The sequence below is a fragment of the Electrona antarctica genome, assembly GCF_951216825.1.
Source record: "Electrona antarctica genome assembly, contig: scaffold_73, whole genome shotgun sequence".
Lineage (NCBI taxonomy): Eukaryota > Metazoa > Chordata > Actinopteri > Myctophiformes > Myctophidae > Electrona > Electrona antarctica.
This window is the reverse complement of record NW_027638626.1, coordinates 60,606-82,500: the sequence shown is the minus strand read 5'-3', so window position 1 is coordinate 82,500 and position 21,895 is coordinate 60,606. Positions and strand designations below refer to the sequence as shown.

The window sequence follows — 21,895 nt, the reverse complement described above, 5'->3', positions numbered from 1 at the left end:
TAAAACCATCTTAGAACATAAATTCTAATGAAATGTTTTATGAAATTCAATAAACTAAATATAGTGTAAGTGTACAGTGTAAGTAATGCATAAGATAACTTTCCGTTCACCATTACATCACCTTTTAGTCCATTTGACACTTCTATCTGTTCAATACCAAACCTAATAATGCTGTTTCATATTACGTTGTTGTTGTTGTATTTGGGGACAATTTTAGCTTGGTTGCCCAAACTTTGGTAATTGGCATAATCAAAAAAGGCCTTTATATCAGGTCAATCTCACATGTTAAAGGTCTGGTCAATGAAACAGAAACAACTATTTATATTTCTATAACAACTTATACTTATACATTTGTAATAATAGCATAAGAAAATATGATAATATTTATCTTTTGCAACTACATTCAATATCTGTAAGCTTCAACTCATAATCAGGAACATAAAATCAACCTACCACATCCCCCTAGCCCTCCTGATTGGCAGCAATATCTTACCCAAATCCTGATCTACCTCATTGTCAAAAGTATATCCTCTTTATTATCAACATCACTTCTCATTTGTAGCTTCAACATCTCATCAGGTGTCAGGTCACCCTTAGCAAAATGTGGATCTCCCATCCAAATTGTGTGACATCCCCTGAACTTTCAAATTGAGCTTGGTGGTCTGCCACATTCCACTTGTATATGAGTACAACTGTCGTGGTACAACAGCAGCAACAGATTGTTACATTGTGACACCCAACTCACCCAGCACATCAGGGTAGTCTGGGAAGTTCCCTGCCAGCAAAGTATTTTGTGCTCTGATCTTGCCTTTGCACATGGATATGAGGTTGCACAGGACTGTCCCATTGAAGGTCGTTAATGTCATGGCAATTATGTTTATGCACTGTCAAATAGGTCTACATCTATTCTATGGTAACATATAGCTGTATAGTCATATTATCCTGCTCATTACTGTGCACAAATGTATACATCTTTGTGTTTGAGCACAAATGCATTTTGAGAACCCCCACATTTTCAGTAAAGCGTGCACGCTGTGCGGCCCCCCACACACCATCATTCTACAGTTCAATCTAGTTGAATACCCCTGCTGTAGGTTACAACAACAAACAGCTGCATATCAATGGTAAGGTGAATACTGTGCATGTCAACCAGTGACCATACTGTATCTGCTGCATGCTTGGACACACCTGCTTATGAGACAGACATTGACCTGACCTTTAGCACATAAGATTGACCTACTTATAAGAAATTGATTTTATGTGACAGTTATTCTGTTCATTTTGTAATTGTATTGTTTTTACATAATGCAGTACAATAGAACATCACTTTGGGTGTGGTATGGACACCATTTTGGATTTGGCAATACATAATTAACTAGTGATGGGAGATTAATCGGCAAACACATCGGTATCGGACGATTTGAGTTGTTTTTAGATTAATCGGCATCGGTTTGATTAATCAGACCGATTACGTTTTTCAATAAACTTTTCCCTACTCCTTTTTCGAACATAGTAACTGCGAGAGTGAGGTCTAGCCAACACCAACTCAGGATTCCTGGATCGCTGCCCTCCACAATGTCCTATCCAACATCAGGTTATTGAGCTCTGCAGTGTTGTTAGCCAAGCTGTCGCGCCGCAGCATGTCTACATAGGTGGTACGCTTCTTTCCCCCCCTTGGCTTTGCCCTGGGTTTGGCTCCCATAGTCAATTTACTTGCCTCAAGTTCTGGGTACCTGACGCAGTGCCCTGCCAGCCTCATCCTTCTCTCTCTGACTTTGTCCGTGACCCGCGGTAGGTCCCCATAGAAGAGGTCCACATTTCTGATGTGACACCTAGTGCCATTCGTAGCATTCTTGTGTAGACTCCATCCAGGGATTTTTCCTGTTGTACTGTGAGGGTCCATGTCTCGACAGTATCTATGAACAGCCGCCTCTTAAGGTCTTCTCCCATGTCTGATTTCCACACTCTCCTCATCCTGTGCAAGGCTTTCCAGGCAAGTGCTCTCCGAACCTTCAGATCCTTTTCAGTTGAGGCAGTCCAGGCCCCGAGGTACTTGAAGTCCTCGACTCGCTCGAGCACCGTCCCGTCTGCAGTGGCAATGGTTTTGTCCTCTGTGTTGACTGTCATTACCTTTGTTTTCTTGGTATTGAGCTTGAGGCCGAACTTGGACCTTGGCTCGAGTCTGGCTGTAGCTTGACTCTATCATCTGGACCAACTTTTCTGGAACTCCGTAGGCACGTAGAATACTCATGAGTTTCCCCCGGTGGATGGTGTCGAAAGCCTTTTGGAAGTCAATGAATGTGATCACCGCTGACAGGTTGCGCTCCCATACCCCTTCCAATATCCTCCTCAGTGCCAGTATCTGCCCGACTTTCGAACATAAACATAAGTTAAGGATTATGAAAGATCATTATTATTATTATTTTTGGACGTTTATTTCCTTTGTCTTTTCTCATTTATATTTTAACATGTTTGGAATAAATAAAAAAATGAAATGAAATTAATGAATCGGTCTGTCTTTACAGATAAACAAGCCCAAAGTAACAGTTTGAACAGATCTACAAGCTCACAATATTATAAAGGTATTTAAGTTAGATGTGACTTGCCTAAGCCTGCAGTGCAGACACCCTGTTACATGGATTTTTCAGAATGGACAAAATGATAATCTTTCAATACAGAATGAGATCGACATTGGTAATATTGGTTATCGGCCATAACAGCAATTAATTATATCGGATATCGATATCGGCCAAAATGTCTCATCGGCACATCCCTATAATTAACTGATCACTTTCACTGATTCAGCCACATTCCTTTAGTCCTAAACCCCCAAATAATGATGAATTAGTATTAGTTATAGCCATGTTAAGCTCCTGGCAGCCATATTGGACGCCATCTTGAAAATGACGCCTTTCCAGAACATATATTTTCCTATATTTTCAGTATATTCTTAAGCATGCCTAGAGGTACCAGAACCAATTGCAAAAACCTTTTCTATAATTTTTGGGGGGTGTATTAATATTTTTTTTTCATATTGATCCATGCAATTTTCGCCTAGTGTTATAAAATAAAATGCATGATAGCACTCATAAAGCTACCACGGGTGCAATGCTATCACATATTTTCTAACTCTAGACATGTATACCTTCACAAAAATCACTATGAGCCTTATTCAGCCAGATGGTACAGACCAACCCCCCTGGCTCACGGACTAAGATCGGCTATTTAAATATATATATATAAAAATACAAATAAAAAGTACCTAATTATTGCTTTGATGCTCATATTATCCTTAGGAAGTATTAAGTTGTTTTTATTAGAATATGCATTTAGGGCTGGACCACACATGGACCTAGCTGCAATTTGCAACTCTAGATTTTTTTTATAATGGTATGAATCTAGAGTTGCAATACCCTCCATTGACTCCCCACCTATCTAATAAATATAGTTTTTCTATAAGTTATTCATGCATTCCTCTTTTATCCATCCGGCGAGACGTGTCGCCGCATTTTGGAGCACCAAGTAACTTCTCCAGGTGCTCCTCTGAGTACTAGACCAAAAAAGTTGTGTGCAGCCCTGCATATTGTGTTATATATTTTATATAGTATATATTTATATATATTGTTATATATTTGATATATTTATAGGTTTCTCTTGGCGTCACCGTCCTGCTGGCTCTGACCGTCTTCCAGATGATGGTTGCTGAGATCATGCCTCCTTCTGAGAATGTCCCTCTGATAGGTCAGTACATGACTACCATCCCATCCTCTGAGAGCATGCCTCCTTCTGAGAATGTCCCTCTGATAGGGCAGTACATGACTACCATCCCATCCTCTGGGAATGTCCCTCTGATAGGTCAGTACATGACTACCATCCCATCCTCTGAGAGCATGCCTCCTTCTGAGAATGTCCCTCTGATAGGTCAGTACATGACTACCATCCCATCCTCTGAGAGTGTCCCTCTGATAGGTCAGTACACGACTACCATCCCATCCTCTGATAGGTCAGTACATGACTACCATCCCATCCTCTGAGAGTGTCCCTCTGATAGGTCAGTACACAACTACCATCCCATCCTATGATAGGTCAGTACATGACTACCATCCCATCCTCTGAGTGTCCCTCTTATAGGTCAGTAAACGACTACCATCCCATCCTCTGATAGGTCAGTACATGTCATGACTACCATCCCATCCTCTGAGAGTGTTCATTTGATAGGTCAGTACATGACTACCATCCCATCCTCTGATAGGTCAGTACATGACTACCATCCCATCATCTGAGTGTTCATTTGATAGGTCAGTACATGACTACCATCCCATCCTCTGATAGGTCAGTACATGACTACCATCCCATCCTCTGATAGGTCAGTACATGACTACCATCCCATCCTCTGATAGGTCAGTACATGACTACCATCCCATCCTCTGAGTGTTCATTTGATAGGTCAGTACATGACTACCATTCCGTCCTCTGAGAGTGTTCCTCTATTAGGTCAGTACATGACTACCATCCTATCCTCTGAGAGTGTTCCTCTGATAGGTCAGTACATGACTACCATCCTATCCTCTGAGAGTGTTCCTCTGATAGGTCAGTACATGACTACCATCCCGTCCTCTGAGAGTGTTCCTCTGATAGGTCAGTACATGACTACCATCCCATCCTCTGATAGGTCAGTACATGACTACCATCCCGTCCTCTGAGAGTGTTCCTCTGATAGGTCAGTACATGACTACCATCCCATCCTCTGATAGGTCAGTACATGACTACCATCCCATCCTCTGATAGGTCAGTACATGACTACCATCCCATCCTCTGATAGGTCAGTACCATGACTACCATCCCATCCTCTGATAGGGCAGTACCATGACTACCATCCCATCCTCAGAGAGTGTCCTATTATTGTTTTGAGGGACACTAGCCCCTCCTATGCTCAGCTTTCTGGGTTTGTGTGAACACAAACATTGGCTTGTGATTGGCTGATCACCCCATTGCGATGATTTGAATGGCTGAGCAAAGTACATATTGAAGATAAAAGTGACGGCAGAAACGCGAAGGCGCCAAAAGTGATTGGCCGGAACTTTTGTAATGATTTGATTGGCTGAGCACAAAATGTGATGTATGATGATGCTCACTTCACAAGAGTGTGATTTTTATAAATACTACAACCTCCACATCTCTGACCATCTTCAATGTTAATGAGTCTAATTTAAATATGATGTTTATTAAACAGGTAATTACTACATCATGAATATTCAAGAGTCTAATTTAAATATGTTGTTTATTAAACAGGTAATTACTACATCATGAATATTCAAGAGTCTAATTTAAATATGTTGTTTATTAAACAGGTAAATACTACATCATGAATATTCAAGAGTCTAATTTAAATATGATGTTTATTAAACAGGTAAATACTACATCATGAATATTCAAGAGTCTAATTTAAATATGTTGTTTATTAAACAGGTAAATACTACATCGCTACCATGACGATGATCACAGCCTCCACGTCGCTAACGATCTTCATCATGAATATTCATTTCTGCGGCGCTGAAGCCAAACCCGTCCCTCACTGGGCCAAAGTTCTCATCATCGACTGGATGAGCAGGATGTGTATGGTCTATGAGGTCGGAGAGAACTGTACCAGTACCACTGTACCTGACCAGGTTATTATTAATGTGTATGGTCTATGAGGTCGGAGAGAACTGTACCAGTACCGCTGTACCTGACCAGGTTATTATTAATGTGTATGGTCTATGAGGTCGGAGAGAACTGTACCAGTACCGCTGTACCTGACCAGGTTATTATTAATGTGTATGGTCTATGAGGTCGGAGAGAACTGTACCAGTACCACTGTACCTGACCAGGTTATTATTAATGTGTATGGTCTATGAGGTCGGAGAGAACTGTACCAGTACCGCTGTACCTGACCAGGTTATTATTAATGTGTATGGTCTATGAGGTCGGAGAGAACTGTACCAGTACCGCTGTACCTGACCAGGTTATTATGAATGTGTATGGTCTATGAGGTCGGAGAGAACTGTACCAGTACCGCTGTACCTGACCAGGTTATTATTAATGTGTATGGTCTATGAGGTCGGAGAGAACTGTACCAGTACCACTGTACCTGACCAGGTTATTATTAATGTGTATGGTCTATGAGGTCGGAGAGAACTGTACCAGTACCGCTGTACCTGACCAGGTTATTATTAATGTGTATGGTCTATGAGGTCGGAGAGAACTGTACCAGTACCGCTGTACCTGACCAGGTTATTATTAATGTGTATGGTCTATGAGGTCGGAGAGAACTGTACCAGTACCGCTGTACCTGACCAGGTTATTATTAATGTGTATGGTCTATGAGGTCGGAGAGAACTGTACCAGTACCGCTGTACCTGACCAGGTTATTATTAATGTGTATGGTCTATGAGGTCGGAGAGAACTGTACCAGTACCACTGTACCTGACCAGGTTATTATTAATGTGTATGGTCTATGAGGTCGGAGAGAACTGTACCAGTACCGCTGTACCTGACCAGGTTATTATTAATGTGTATGGTCTATGAGGTCGGAGAGAACTGTACCAGTACCGCTGTACCTGACCAGGTTATTATTAATGTGTATGGTCTATGAGGTCGGAGAGAACTGTACCAGTACCGCTGTACCTGACCAGGTTATTATTAATGTGTATGGTCTATGAGGTCGGAGAGAACTGTACCAGTACCGCTGTACCTGACCAGGTTATTATTAATGTGTATGGTCTATGAGGTCGGAGAGAACTGTACCAGTACCGCTGTACCTGACCAGGTTATTATTAATGTGTATGGTCTATGAGGTCGGAGAGAACTGTACCAGTACCACTGTACCTGACCAGGTTATTATTAATGTGTATGGTCTATGAGGTCGGAGAGAACTGTACCAGTACCGCTGTACCTGACCAGGTTATTATTAATGTGTATGGTCTATGAGGTCGGAGAGAACTGTACCAGTACCGCTGTACCTGACCAGGTTATTATTAATGTGTATGGTCTATGAGGTCGGAGAGAACTGTACCAGTACCGCTGTACCTGACCAGGTTATTATTAATGTGTATGGTCTATGAGGTCGGAGAGAACTGTACCAGTACCGCTGTACCTGACCAGGTTATTATTAATGTGTATGGTCTATGAGGTCGGAGAGAACTGTACCAGTACCACTGTACCTGACCAGGTTATTATTAATGTGTATGGTCTATGAGGTCGGAGAGAACTGTACCAGTACCGCTGTACCTGACCAGGTTATTATTAATGTGTATGGTCTATGAGGTCGGAGAGAACTGTACCAGTACCGCTGTACCTGACCAGGTTATTATTAATGTGTATGGTCTATGAGGTCGGAGAGAACTGTACCAGTACCGCTGTACCTGACCAGGTTATTATTAATGTGTATGGTCTATGAGGTCGGAGAGAACTGTACCAGTACCGCTGTACCTGACCAGGTTATTATTAATGTGTATGGTCTATGAGGTCGGAGAGAACTGTACCAGTACCACTGTACCTGACCAGGTTATTATTAATGTGTATGGTCTATGAGGTCGGAGAGAACTGTACCAGTACCGCTGTACCTGACCAGGTTATTATTAATGTGTATGGTCTATGAGGTCGGAGAGAACTGTACCAGTACCGCTGTACCTGACCAGGTTATTATTAATGTGTATGGTCTATGAGGTCGGAGAGAACTGTACCAGTACCGCTGTACCTGACCAGGTTATTATTAATGTGTATGGTCTATGAGGTCGGAGAGAACTGTACCAGTACCGCTGTACCTGACCAGGTTATTATTAATGTGTATGGTCTATGAGGTCGGAGAGAACTGTACCAGTACCGCTGTACCTGACCAGGTTATTATTAATGTGTATGGTCTATGAGGTCGGAGAGAACTGTACCAGTACCGCTGTACCTGACCAGGTTATTATTAATGTGTATGGTCTATGAGGTCGGAGAGAACTGTACCAGTACCGCTGTACCTGACCAGGTTATTATTAATGTGTATGGTCTATGAGGTCGGAGAGAACTGTACCAGTACCGCTGTACCTGACCAGGTTATTATTAATGTGTATGGTCTATGAGGTCGGAGAGAACTGTACCAGTACCGCTGTACCTGACCAGGTTATTATTAATGTGTATGGTCTATGAGGTCGGAGAGAACTGTACCAGTACCGCTGTACCTGACCAGGTTATTATTAATGTGTATGGTCTATGAGGTCGGAGAGAACTGTACCAGTACCGCTGTACCTGACCAGGTTATTATTAATGTGTATGGTCTATGAGGTCGGAGAGAACTGTACCAGTACCGCTGTACCTGACCAGGTTATTATTAATGTGTATGGTCTATGAGGTCGGAGAGAACTGTACCAGTACCGCTGTACCTGACCAGGTTATTATTAATGTGTATGGTCTATGAGGTCGGAGAGAACTGTACCAGTACCGCTGTACCTGACCAGGTTATTATTAATGTGTATGGTCTATGAGGTCGGAGAGAACTGTACCAGTACCGCTGTACCTGACCAGGTTATTATTAATGTGTATGGTCTATGAGGTCGGAGAGAACTGTACCAGTACCGCTGTACCTGACCAGGTTATTATTAATGTGTATGGTCTATGAGGTCGGAGAGAACTGTACCAGTACCGCTGTACCTGACCAGGTTATTATTAATGTGTATGGTCTATGAGGTCGGAGAGAACTGTACCAGTACCGCTGTACCTGACCAGGTTATTATTAATGTGTATGGTCTATGAGGTCGGAGAGAACTGTACCAGTACCGCTGTACCTGACCAGGTTATTATTAATGTGTATGGTCTATGAGGTCGGAGAGAACTGTACCAGTACCGCTGTACCTGACCAGGTTATTATTAATGTGTATGGTCTATGAGGTCGGAGAGAACTGTACCAGTACCGCTGTACCTGACCAGGTTATTATTAATGTGTATGGTCTATGAGGTCGGAGAGAACTGTACCAGTACCGCTGTACCTGACCAGGTTATTATTAATGTGTATGGTCTATGAGGTCGGAGAGAACTGTACCAGTACCGCTGTACCTGACCAGGTTATTATTAATGTGTATGGTCTATGAGGTCGGAGAGAACTGTACCAGTACCGCTGTACCTGACCAGGTTATTATTAATGTGTATGGTCTATGAGGTCGGAGAGAACTGTACCAGTACCGCTGTACCTGACCAGGTTATTATTAATGTGTATGGTCTATGAGGTCGGAGAGAACTGTACCAGTACCGCTGTACCTGACCAGGTTATTATTAATGTGTATGGTCTATGAGGTCGGAGAGAACTGTACCAGTACCGCTGTACCTGACCAGGTTATTATTAATGTGTATGGTCTATGAGGTCGGAGAGAACTGTACCAGTACCGCTGTACCTGACCAGGTTATTATTAATGTGTATGGTCTATGAGGTCGGAGAGAACTGTACCAGTACCGCTGTACCTGACCAGGTTATTATTAATGTGTATGGTCTATGAGGTCGGAGAGAACTGTACCAGTACCGCTGTACCTGACCAGGTTATTATTAATGTGTATGGTCTATGAGGTCGGAGAGAACTGTACCAGTACCGCTGTACCTGACCAGGTTATTATTAATGTGTATGGTCTATGAGGTCGGAGAGAACTGTACCAGTACCGCTGTACCTGACCAGGTTATTATTAATGTGTATGGTCTATGAGGTCGGAGAGAACTGTACCAGTACCGCTGTACCTGACCAGGTTATTATTAATGTGTATGGTCTATGAGGTCGGAGAGAACTGTACCAGTACCGCTGTACCTGACCAGGTTATTATTAATGTGTATGGTCTATGAGGTCGGAGAGAACTGTACCAGTACCGCTGTACCTGACCAGGTTATTATTAATGTGTATGGTCTATGAGGTCGGAGAGAACTGTACCAGTACCGCTGTACCTGACCAGGTTATTATTAATGTGTATGGTCTATGAGGTCGGAGAGAACTGTACCAGTACCGCTGTACCTGACCAGGTTATTATTAATGTGTATGGTCTATGAGGTCGGAGAGAACTGTACCAGTACCGCTGTACCTGACCAGGTTATTATTAATGTGTATGGTCTATGAGGTCGGAGAGAACTGTACCAGTACCGCTGTACCTGACCAGGTTATTATTAATGTGTATGGTCTATGAGGTCGGAGAGAACTGTACCAGTACCGCTGTACCTGACCAGGTTATTATTAATGTGTATGGTCTATGAGGTCGGAGAGAACTGTACCAGTACCGCTGTACCTGACCAGGTTATTATTAATGTGTATGGTCTATGAGGTCGGAGAGAACTGTACCAGTACCGCTGTACCTGACCAGGTTATTATTAATGTGTATGGTCTATGAGGTCGGAGAGAACTGTACCAGTACCGCTGTACCTGACCAGGTTATTATTAATGTGTATGGTCTATGAGGTCGGAGAGAACTGTACCAGTACCGCTGTACCTGACCAGGTTATTATTAATGTGTATGGTCTATGAGGTCGGAGAGAACTGTACCAGTACCGCTGTACCTGACCAGGTTATTATTAATGTGTATGGTCTATGAGGTCGGAGAGAACTGTACCAGTACCGCTGTACCTGACCAGGTTATTATTAATGTGTATGGTCTATGAGGTCGGAGAGAACTGTACCAGTACCGCTGTACCTGACCAGGTTATTATTAATGTGTATGGTCTATGAGGTCGGAGAGAACTGTACCAGTACCGCTGTACCTGACCAGGTTATTATTAATGTGTATGGTCTATGAGGTCGGAGAGAACTGTACCAGTACCGCTGTACCTGACCAGGTTATTATTAATGTGTATGGTCTATGAGGTCGGAGAGAACTGTACCAGTACCGCTGTACCTGACCAGGTTATTATTAATGTGTATGGTCTATGAGGTCGGAGAGAACTGTACCAGTACCGCTGTACCTGACCAGGTTATTATTAATGTGTATGGTCTATGAGGTCGGAGAGAACTGTACCAGTACCGCTGTACCTGACCAGGTTATTATTAATGTGTATGGTCTATGAGGTCGGAGAGAACTGTACCAGTACCGCTGTACCTGACCAGGTTATTATTAATGTGTATGGTCTATGAGGTCGGAGAGAACTGTACCAGTACCGCTGTACCTGACCAGGTTATTATTAATGTGTATGGTCTATGAGGTCGGAGAGAACTGTACCAGTACCGCTGTACCTGACCAGGTTATTATTAATGTGTATGGTCTATGAGGTCGGAGAGAACTGTACCAGTACCGCTGTACCTGACCAGGTTATTATTAATGTGTATGGTCTATGAGGTCGGAGAGAACTGTACCAGTACCGCTGTACCTGACCAGGTTATTATTAATGTGTATGGTCTATGAGGTCGGAGAGAACTGTACCAGTACCGCTGTACCTGACCAGGTTATTATTAATGTGTATGGTCTATGAGGTCGGAGAGAACTGTACCAGTACCGCTGTACCTGACCAGGTTATTATTAATGTGTATGGTCTATGAGGTCGGAGAGAACTGTACCAGTACCGCTGTACCTGACCAGGTTATTATTAATGTGTATGGTCTATGAGGTCGGAGAGAACTGTACCAGTACCGCTGTACCTGACCAGGTTATTATTAATGTGTATGGTCTATGAGGTCGGAGAGAACTGTACCAGTACCGCTGTACCTGACCAGGTTATTATTAATGTGTATGGTCTATGAGGTCGGAGAGAACTGTACCAGTACCGCTGTACCTGACCAGGTTATTATTAATGTGTATGGTCTATGAGGTCGGAGAGAACTGTACCAGTACCGCTGTACCTGACCAGGTTATTATTAATGTGTATGGTCTATGAGGTCGGAGAGAACTGTACCAGTACCGCTGTACCTGACCAGGTTATTATTAATGTGTATGGTCTATGAGGTCGGAGAGAACTGTACCAGTACCGCTGTACCTGACCAGGTTATTATTAATGTGTATGGTCTATGAGGTCGGAGAGAACTGTACCAGTACCGCTGTACCTGACCAGGTTATTATTAATGTGTATGGTCTATGAGGTCGGAGAGAACTGTACCAGTACCGCTGTACCTGACCAGGTTATTATTAATGTGTATGGTCTATGAGGTCGGAGAGAACTGTACCAGTACCGCTGTACCTGACCAGGTTATTATTAATGTGTATGGTCTATGAGGTCGGAGAGAACTGTACCAGTACCGCTGTACCTGACCAGGTTATTATTAATGTGTATGGTCTATGAGGTCGGAGAGAACTGTACCAGTACCGCTGTACCTGACCAGGTTATTATTAATGTGTATGGTCTATGAGGTCGGAGAGAACTGTACCAGTACCGCTGTACCTGACCAGGTTATTATTAATGTGTATGGTCTATGAGGTCGGAGAGAACTGTACCAGTACCGCTGTACCTGACCAGGTTATTATTAATGTGTATGGTCTATGAGGTCGGAGAGAACTGTACCAGTACCGCTGTACCTGACCAGGTTATTATTAATGTGTATGGTCTATGAGGTCGGAGAGAACTGTACCAGTACCGCTGTACCTGACCAGGTTATTATTAATGTGTATGGTCTATGAGGTCGGAGAGAACTGTACCAGTACCGCTGTACCTGACCAGGTTATTATTAATGTGTATGGTCTATGAGGTCGGAGAGAACTGTACCAGTACCGCTGTACCTGACCAGGTTATTATTAATGTGTATGGTCTATGAGGTCGGAGAGAACTGTACCAGTACCGCTGTACCTGACCAGGTTATTATTAATGTGTATGGTCTATGAGGTCGGAGAGAACTGTACCAGTACCGCTGTACCTGACCAGGTTATTATTAATGTGTATGGTCTATGAGGTCGGAGAGAACTGTACCAGTACCGCTGTACCTGACCAGGTTATTATTAATGTGTATGGTCTATGAGGTCGGAGAGAACTGTACCAGTACCGCTGTACCTGACCAGGTTATTATTATTATTAATGTGTATGGTCTACGAGGTTGGAGAGAACTGTACCAGTACCGCTGTACCTGACCAGGTTATTATTAATGTGTATGGTCTACGAGGTCGGAGAGAACTGTACCAGTACCGCTGTACCTGACCAGGTTATTATTAATGTGTATGGTCTATGAGGTCGGAGAGAACTGTACCAGTACCGCTGTACCTGACCAGGTTATTATTAATGTGTATGGTCTATGAGGTCGGAGAGAACTGTACCAGTACCGCTGTACCTGACCAGGTTATTATTAATGTGTATGGTCTATGAGGTCGGAGAGAACTGTACCAGTACCGCTGTACCTGACCAGGTTATTATTAATGTGTATGGTCTATGAGGTCGGAGAGAACTGTACCAGTACCGCTGTACCTGACCAGGTTATTATTATTATTAATGTGTATGGTCTATGAGGTCGGAGAGAACTGTACCAGTACCGCTGTACCTGACCAGGTTATTAATAATGTGTATGGTCTATGAGGTTGGAGAGATTTAATGTAACTAATGTAACCTGAGGTTATTATTATCATTATTATTAGTATTATCATTGACTGGATGACCTGTACTTTACTGTAGCGAACGGTCCTTAAAAGACGTTATATTAAAATCATTAAATATTAACGGTCCTTAAAAGACGTTATATTAAAATCATTAAATTAATAAAACAAATCCCTCCTCGCAGGACGACTGTGGAACAGGCTCCTCCCCCCTCCCCAGGGGGCATGTCCACAGACCGCAGACCCCCGGCCCTCGACGGCCCCCCAGGGTCCTCCCACAGCGCCCCCATGTGGCCCCCTGCTGCTCAGAGGTAGGCCTGTCAATCACTGCTGTCAATCAATCACTGTCACAGTAATTATAATCACTGCTGCTAGGAGGTAGACCTGTCAATCAGGAGGTAGACCTGTCAATCAGGAGGTAGACCTGTCAATCAGGAGGTAGACCTGTCAATCAGGAGGTAGACCTGTCAATCAGGAGGTAGACCTGTCAATCAGGAGGTAGACCTGTCAATCAGGAGGTATACCTGTCAATCAGGAGGTAGACCTGTCAATCAGGAGGTAGACCTGTCAATCAGGAGGTAGACCTGTCAATCACAGTAATTACATAATTGCCTCATCACAATTGTCAATCGCTTCCATGTTGAAAAATGTCCATGCATTTCCAAAATAGCAGAAATAGTTGATCTACAAGCTCTAATTACTATAAATAGATCTACAAGCTCTAATTACTATAAGTAGATCTACAAGCTCTAATTACTATAAATAGATCTACAAGCTCTAATTACTATAAATAGATCTACAAGCTCTAATTACTATAAATAGATCTACAAGCTTACAACACGTCACAAAGTGAGCTTGTAGATCAACTATAATCTGTATGAGAGAGAGAGAGACAGAGACACTGAGAGAGAGACAGAGAGAGAGAGAGACAGACAGAGAGAGACAGAGACATAACGAATTTGAATCCACCATTAATAACTCATCACTTCAATATGTTCTGGGAGAACAGTCCAAATGCGTGCAGAGTTGTCATCAACTGAGGGACAGCCAGTGGACAGAAGAGACAGGTATATCTGTCTGAACAGGGTCATTAAGTTGCTGTTATGTTTCTGTCTGTTAATTTATTTCCATTGTTACTGTATTGCTTGTTGTTCATTATTGTTGGGATGTTTGTTGTTGTCTCTGTGTGAGCAGAGAGTTGTCTCTGTGTGCACAATGCTGACTTTTGTTTTGTTGTATGTATGCTTTGGCAATGTAGAAGATATTTATCATGCCAATAAAGCCTTTTGAAATTGAAATTGAAATTGAATTTGAATTGAAAGAGAGAGAGAGAGAGAGAGAGAGACAGAGAGCACTAACCCTAGCCTCGACGACCTACAGGCGTATGCAAAGGCTCAACTTATGTAACTTAGATAACATTTTATGTAGACATAGAACACTATAGTTTAAACTCAATAGAGCGTCGCAGTCTCGGCCCCTTTCATGACCACGAGGGTTAGGGTTAGGTTAGGGTTAGGGTTAACCTAACCCTAACCCAGGGTTAGGGTTAGGTTAACCCTAGGGTTAGGGTTAACCTAACCCTAGGGTTAGGGTTAGGTTAACCTAACCCTAACCTGGCCCAGGAAATGTTCCCCACAGACGTTTCAAAAAGTATTTATTTAAGCCTCGGACGAAGCCAACTCATTTCATGACGATGAGGGTTAGGGTTAGGTTAGGGTTAGGGTTAACCTAACCCTAACCCAGGGTTAGGGTTAGGGTTAGGTTAACCCTAGGGTTAGGGTTAACCTAACCCTACGGTTAGGGTTAGGTTAACCTATCCATAACCTGGCCCAGGAAATGTTCCCCACAGACGTTTCAAAAAGTATTTATTTAAGCCTCGGACGAAGCCAACTCGGATCGTGACAAATCATGACAATAAACACAATATTTTGGGCCGATCAAATAATTATAAAGAAGAAGAAAAGGGCCTTATCTCATTAAATAAGGTTACAACACTTTTTTTGTTGTTTTTCTTCTCTCTAATTATTTGATTGTTTGTTGTCATGATTTGTCACGATCCGAGTTGGCATTGTCCGGGTTAGGGTTAGGGTTAGGGTTAGGGTTGGCATTGTCCGAGGCTTAAAGGTCTTTAGGGTTAGGGTTAGGGTTAGGGTTAGGGTTAGGGTTAGGGGTTAGGGTTAGGGTTGTCCGAGGCTTAAAGGTCTTTAAATAAATACTTTTTGAAATGTCTAAATGTGCTCAGGTCTGAATGGATTAAGACAGTGGTTCCCAAAGTGGGGTCCGGGGACCCCCAGGGGTACCTGGGGCAGTTCCAGGGGGTCCCCAGCTAAATGATAGTTTGGAACCAAATGGACCGTTACATGTCTGTAACTCAGAGAGTGTACAAATGGAACCAAATGGACCCGTTAGGGTCCATTTGGTTCCATTTGTACACTCTCAGAGTTAAAATTAACATTGATTTTACAATAAAGATTTGGGGTCCCAGAGATTTAAATGGTGGTCCGTATATAGACTAATGCATGTCAAACTGGGGGTCCTTGAAATTAAACGGGTTGAGAATCACTGCTAGAGCCGTAAAAATCTTCTCTTATGGGGGTCCCTGGCATATCTCTTCAAATGGGGGTCCGCGGGCTGATTCGTGTCAATTTGGGGGTCCTTGACATGAAAATGTTTGTGAACCACTGGATTAAGAGCGTCTGATAAATGACTACATTAATATTAAATTAGGATAAATGATTTTATGATAAACAAACTACATTGTAAATCGTTGACAGCCCGGCTCGGAGGACCAGAAGAAAGGGGGCGTGGCCTTCGGCCCCTGTGTGTTCTGCAGCAGCGGGGGGGCGGGGCTACCCGGCGTGGACCCCAAGGTGCTCCGTAACGTGGAGTACATCGCCAACTGCTACCGCGAGCAACGAGCCAATCAGAACAAAGGGGCGGAGTGGAAGAAGATCGCCAAGGTGAAGAGTATCTGTGTAATCTGTAATAGCTGTATGTAATCTGATTACATTACATTATAATGTAATCTGATTATATGTAATCTGATTACATTATAATGTAATCTGTAATATATGTATATAATCTGATTACATTATAATGGACCACATGGTGGCGCTGTTGTTTTCCAGGTGATGGACAGGTTCTGTAATGTATTGTAATGTAATGACCACATGGTGGTGCTGTTTTCCAGGTGATGGACAGGTTCTTCATGTGGATCTTCTTCATCATGGTGTTCGTCATGAGCATCCTCATCATCGGCCGAGATCGCTGATTGGTCCATTATTATCCTCGTCATCTTCATCTCATTGGTTGATTATTAGTTCATTCATGAATAATGAATCAGCGTGGGCGGAGCTCTGTGATGCTGGGGGGAGGAGTCTCTACGGCATGTGGAAGTAAAACGATTTATGCTTGTATTTTTTGTCAAAGTGTTTGCATGAGGAAGCTAAGGGTCACATGTTTCTTTTTTTACTATTTGTTTGGGCTTTTTCTGCCTTTTTTGATAGGATGAACGTAATCTGACAGGAAATGGGGTGAGATGGGGGGGGGGGGACACGCTGCAAAGGCCGTCGGGATCGGGAGTCGAACCTGCGGCACGCCGTCAGCCTGGCTCAGCAGCCTGGGTGCCCAGACGGTTGAGCTAACCGCCAGGCTGGCTCAGCAGCCTAGGGGCCCAGACGGTTGAGCTAACCGTCAGCCTGGCTCAGCAGCCTCTAGAGGCCCAGACGGTGGAGCTAACCGTCAGCCTGGCTCAGCAGCCTCTAGGGGCCCAGACGGTTGAGCTAACCGTCAGCCTGGCTCAGCAGCCTCTAGAGGCCCAGACGGTGGAGCTAACCGTCAGCCTGGCTCAGCAGCCTCTAGGGGCCCAGACGGTTGAGCTAACCGTCAGCCTGGCTCAGCAGCCTCTAGGGGCCCAGACGGTTGAGCTAACCGTCAGCCTGGCTCAGCAGCCTCTAGGGGCCCAGACGGTTGAGCTAACCGTCAGCCTGGCTCAGCAGCCTCTAGGGGCCCAGACGGTTGAGCTAACCGTCAGCCTGGCTCAGCAGCCTCTAGGGGCCCAGACGGTTGAGCTAACCGTCAGCCTGGCTCAGCAGCCTCTAGGGGCCCAGACGGTTGAGCTAACCGTCCAGGCCAGGTCAGATGTGTCTACGTTCACACAGAGGTGCTATCTGTGGTTGCTATAGCAACACATTCCAACCTCTGCCGCTTCCTGGGGGCGGCAGTGAATACGTCACCATCCGTCATCGCAGTGCCGAGCCAATGGTCCATTTTTGTCTAACCCATTTTTAAAAACCTAATCTTCTTGGGTCACCAAACCACACAGGCTGGGTCTGGCTAGGGAGGGACTAGTGGAGAAGAGATCCAGTAGAACTAAATGTTTGGGAGGGACTAGTGGAGAAGAGATCCAGTAGAACTAAATGTCAGGGAGGGACTAGTGGAGAAGAGATCCAGTAGAACTAAATGTCAGGGAGGGACTAGTGGAGAAGAGATCCAGTAGAACTAAATGTCAGGGAGGGACTAGTGGAGAAGAGATCCAGTAGACAAGTCATTTTATGATTGGTTGTGCGCTGAAAATAGCAGATCTACAAGCTCACAACAGGTGGGGTTGCGACGCTTTATTACACATCATGACTTTAACCAATTATCATGAATTAACCCATTGAGTCCTGCTTTCAGGGAAATAAATATCAGATCTATAAACTCACAAAGCCTTGATGATATTCCATATACTGTAGAGGGAAATACTAAATATATAAGCCCTGTGAGAGAAATACTAGAACACTAGTATACAGCCCTGTGGGACACCAGTCAAGTAATGCAATGGTTAATTATGCATCGTTATGTGATGAAATCTTTTTTTTATATACTTTGTCTCCATTTTGGATGTTGAGGTTTTTGTTTATAGATGTTGTTAATACAAAGTACTATTATTAAAAATGTAAATATGGTCATTGTTTTCACAGGGTTGGTTATATATATATATATATATATATATATATATATATATATATATAATTATTATTTATTATTGGGTACATACTGTGGTATACTGTAATAATTCATAGCATAACGCGGGACGCATATTCATTTTTAGGTGTAAACAAACAAAATAAAATACAGGATTGTACAATCTTGGATTGATTGATTGATTGATTGATGTAATGCTTTATTAACAGTCTGCAGAAAAAAAGCACAAACATGTACGGTTCAATAAGGATGCATGTGTTTAATTATTGTAAACTCACAGGTGAGTCTTAACCAGCCACACATGTCAGTGTCTCAGTGAGTCTTAACCAGCCACACCTGTTGTCAGGCTGTTGCTCATTGGACCAACGTATATCTGTTGCTCATTGGACCAACGTATATCCAACGTATAGCTGTTGCTCATTGGACCAACGTATATCTGTTGCTCATTGGACCAACGTATATCTGTTGCTCATTGGACCAACGTATAGCTGTTGCTCATTGGACCAACGTATATCTGTTGCTCATTGGACCAACGTATATCCATCGTATATCTGTTGCTCATTGGGCCAACGTATATCTGTTGCTCATTGGGCCAACGTATATCTGTTGCTCATTGGACCAACGTATATCCAACGTATATCTGTTGCTCATTGGACCAACGTATATCTGTTGCTCATTGGACCAACGTATATCTGTTGCTCATTGGACCAACGTATATCTGTTGCTCATTGGACCAACGTATATCTGTTGCTCATTGGACCAACGTATATCTGTTGCTCATTGGACCAACGTATATCTGTTGCTCATTGGACCAACGTATATCTGTTGCTCATTGGACCAACGTATATCTGTTGCTCATTGGACCAACGTATATCTGTGGTTCATTGGACCAACGTATATCTGTTGCTCATTGGGCCAACGTATATCTGTTGCTCATTGGACCAACGTATATCTGTTGCTCATTGGGCCAACGTATATCTGTTGCTCATTGGACCAACGTATATCTGTTGCTCATTGGACCAACGTATATCTGTTGCTCATTGGACCAACGTATATCCAACGTATATCTGTTGCTCATTGGACCAACGTATATCTGTTGCTCATTGGGCCAACGTATATCTGTTGCTCATTGGACCAACGTATATCCAACGTATATCTGTTGCTCATTGGACCAACGTATATCTGTTGCTCATTGGACCAACGTATATCTGTTGCTCATTGGACCAACGTATATCTGTTGCTCATTGGACCAACGTATATCTGTTGCTCATTGGACCAACGTATATCTGTTGCTCATTGGACCAACGTATATCTGTTGCTCATTGGACCAACGTATATCTGTTGCTCATTGGGCCAACGTATATCTGTTGCTCATTGGACCAACGTATATCCAACGTATATCTGTTGCTCATTGGACCAACGTATATCTGTTGCTCATTGGACCAACGTATATCTGTTGCTCATTGGACCAACGTATATCTGTTGCTCATTGGACCAACGTATATCTGTTGCTCATTGGGCCAACGTATATCCAACGTATATCTGTTGCTCATTGGGCCAACGTATATCCAACGTATATCTGTTGCTCATTGGGCCAACGTATATCCAACGTATATCTGTTGCTCATTGGGCCAACGTATATCCAACGTATATCTGTTGCTCATTGGACCAACGTATATCTGTTGCTCATTGGACCAACGTATATCTGTTGCTCATTGGGCCAACGTATATCTGTTGCTCATTGGACCAACGTATATCTGTTGCTCATTGGACCAACGTATATCTGTTGCTCATTGGGCCAACGTATATCCATCGTATATCTGTTGCTCATTGGGCCAACGTATATCTGTTGCTCATTGGACCAACGTATATCTGTTGCTCATTGGACCAACGTATATCTGTTGCTCATTGGGCCAACGTATATATGTTGCTCATTGGACCAACGTATATCTGTTGCTCATTGGACCAACGTATATCTGTTGCTCATTGGGCCAACGTATATCTGTTGCTCATTGGACCAACGTATATCTGTTGCTCATTGGGCCAACGTATATCTGTTGCTCATTGGACCAACGTATATCTGTTGTTCATTGGACCAACGTATATCTGTTGCTCATTGGACCAACGTATATCTGTTGCTCATTGGACCAACGTATATCCAACGTATATCCGCTACCGTTCAATACATTAATAACCCAATAATGCACTATGGCTTGTTTCCTACATACTCAATTCATCTGAACATTAATTTGGTCACTGGCTGATTAAAGGGGAGGCATACTATGGTCCGACGGGGCATTGGTTCGACATGCGTCCGCATCTCGGACTAGCGCCTGCTCCCGTGCTTGCAGTTATGGTTAGGTTAGGGTTTGAGGTGGGTTGTCGTTGTCGTGTTTCGGACCAATGACTAGTCGGACCAAACACATGCACTCGATTAAAGAACGTGTACGTGAAATAACTAGTCTTTACTGTGTTGATATTCAGCTTTTCAGATGCTACTGTGTTCTATAAATCAATGAATAGTAATATTAGAATAATGGCATATAGCTACTATTGTTTTCCTATATACATACTGTAATATCCTCCTGGCATCGGGCCTGGGACTGACTGGGACTCAGTGGGACTGACTGGGACTCAGTGGGACAGACTGGGACAGACTGGGACTCAGTGGGACAGACTGGGACTGACTGGGACTCAGTGGGACTGACTGGGACTCAGTGGGACAGACTGGGACTCAGTGGGACTGACTGGGACTCAGTGGGACAGACTGGGACTCAGTGGGACTGACTGGGACTCAGTGGGACTGACTGGGACTCAGTGGGACAGACTGGGACTCAGTGGGACAGACTGGGACTGACTGGGACTCAGTGGGACAGACTGGGACTCAGTGGGACAGACTGGGACTGACTGGGACAGACTGGGACTCAGTGGGACTGACTGGCATTCATAGCAACAGTCAGTCAGGAGTTGGCTTGGTGCCAATTAAGGCTCAATATTTAACAACTATTTATTTCACAGTGAAGAAAGCAAAGCAAAGCAAAGTTCTTTGTTTACCCAGGGCGAATGGACTAAGCTCGAGATGCTTGTTTACAGCCAGACCCTGCTCATAGAACATTTCATGGTAGGGGTTCAATGCCTTGCTCAATGGCACTTCCGCGGTTAATTTTAACGTGTCGGTCCGGGGATTCGAACTGGCGACCTTCCGATAACAAGACCGCTCCGCAAACCATTCGGCCACCGCTGCCCCAGAGAAGAAGAAGTCCTTGTGTAGTCAAATGTTTGGAAAATAGCAGATCTACAAGCTCACAATAGGCCTATGTATCACACGCCGTGCGTTGTGAGCTTGCTATTTTCATAGTCAAAGTTTCAATATTAAAGGCTGAAGTGATTAAAGTATGATTTGTAATAATATAGTTTTAAAATAATTCTA

General features: G+C 43.5%; 1 protein-coding gene across 1 annotated transcript in view; it reads left to right on the top strand.

Moving 5' to 3' along the window:
* Positions 1–16,875, top strand: part of LOC306917883 (neuronal acetylcholine receptor subunit alpha-9-II-like) — a 44,704-nt gene extending 27,829 nt beyond the window's left edge. Inside the window, exons 7-11 of the mRNA XM_079530774.1 lie at positions 3,648–3,741; positions 5,470–5,648; positions 13,683–13,808; positions 16,272–16,457; positions 16,688–16,875. Coding sequence (XP_079386900.1) covers positions 3,648–3,741; positions 5,470–5,648; positions 13,683–13,808; positions 16,272–16,457; positions 16,688–16,768 — 666 coding nt within the window. The 3' untranslated portion in view covers positions 16,769–16,875. The remainder of the gene's footprint in view (positions 1–3,647; positions 3,742–5,469; positions 5,649–13,682; positions 13,809–16,271; positions 16,458–16,687) is intronic.
* The last annotated feature ends 5,020 nt before the right edge of the window (positions 16,876–21,895 follow it).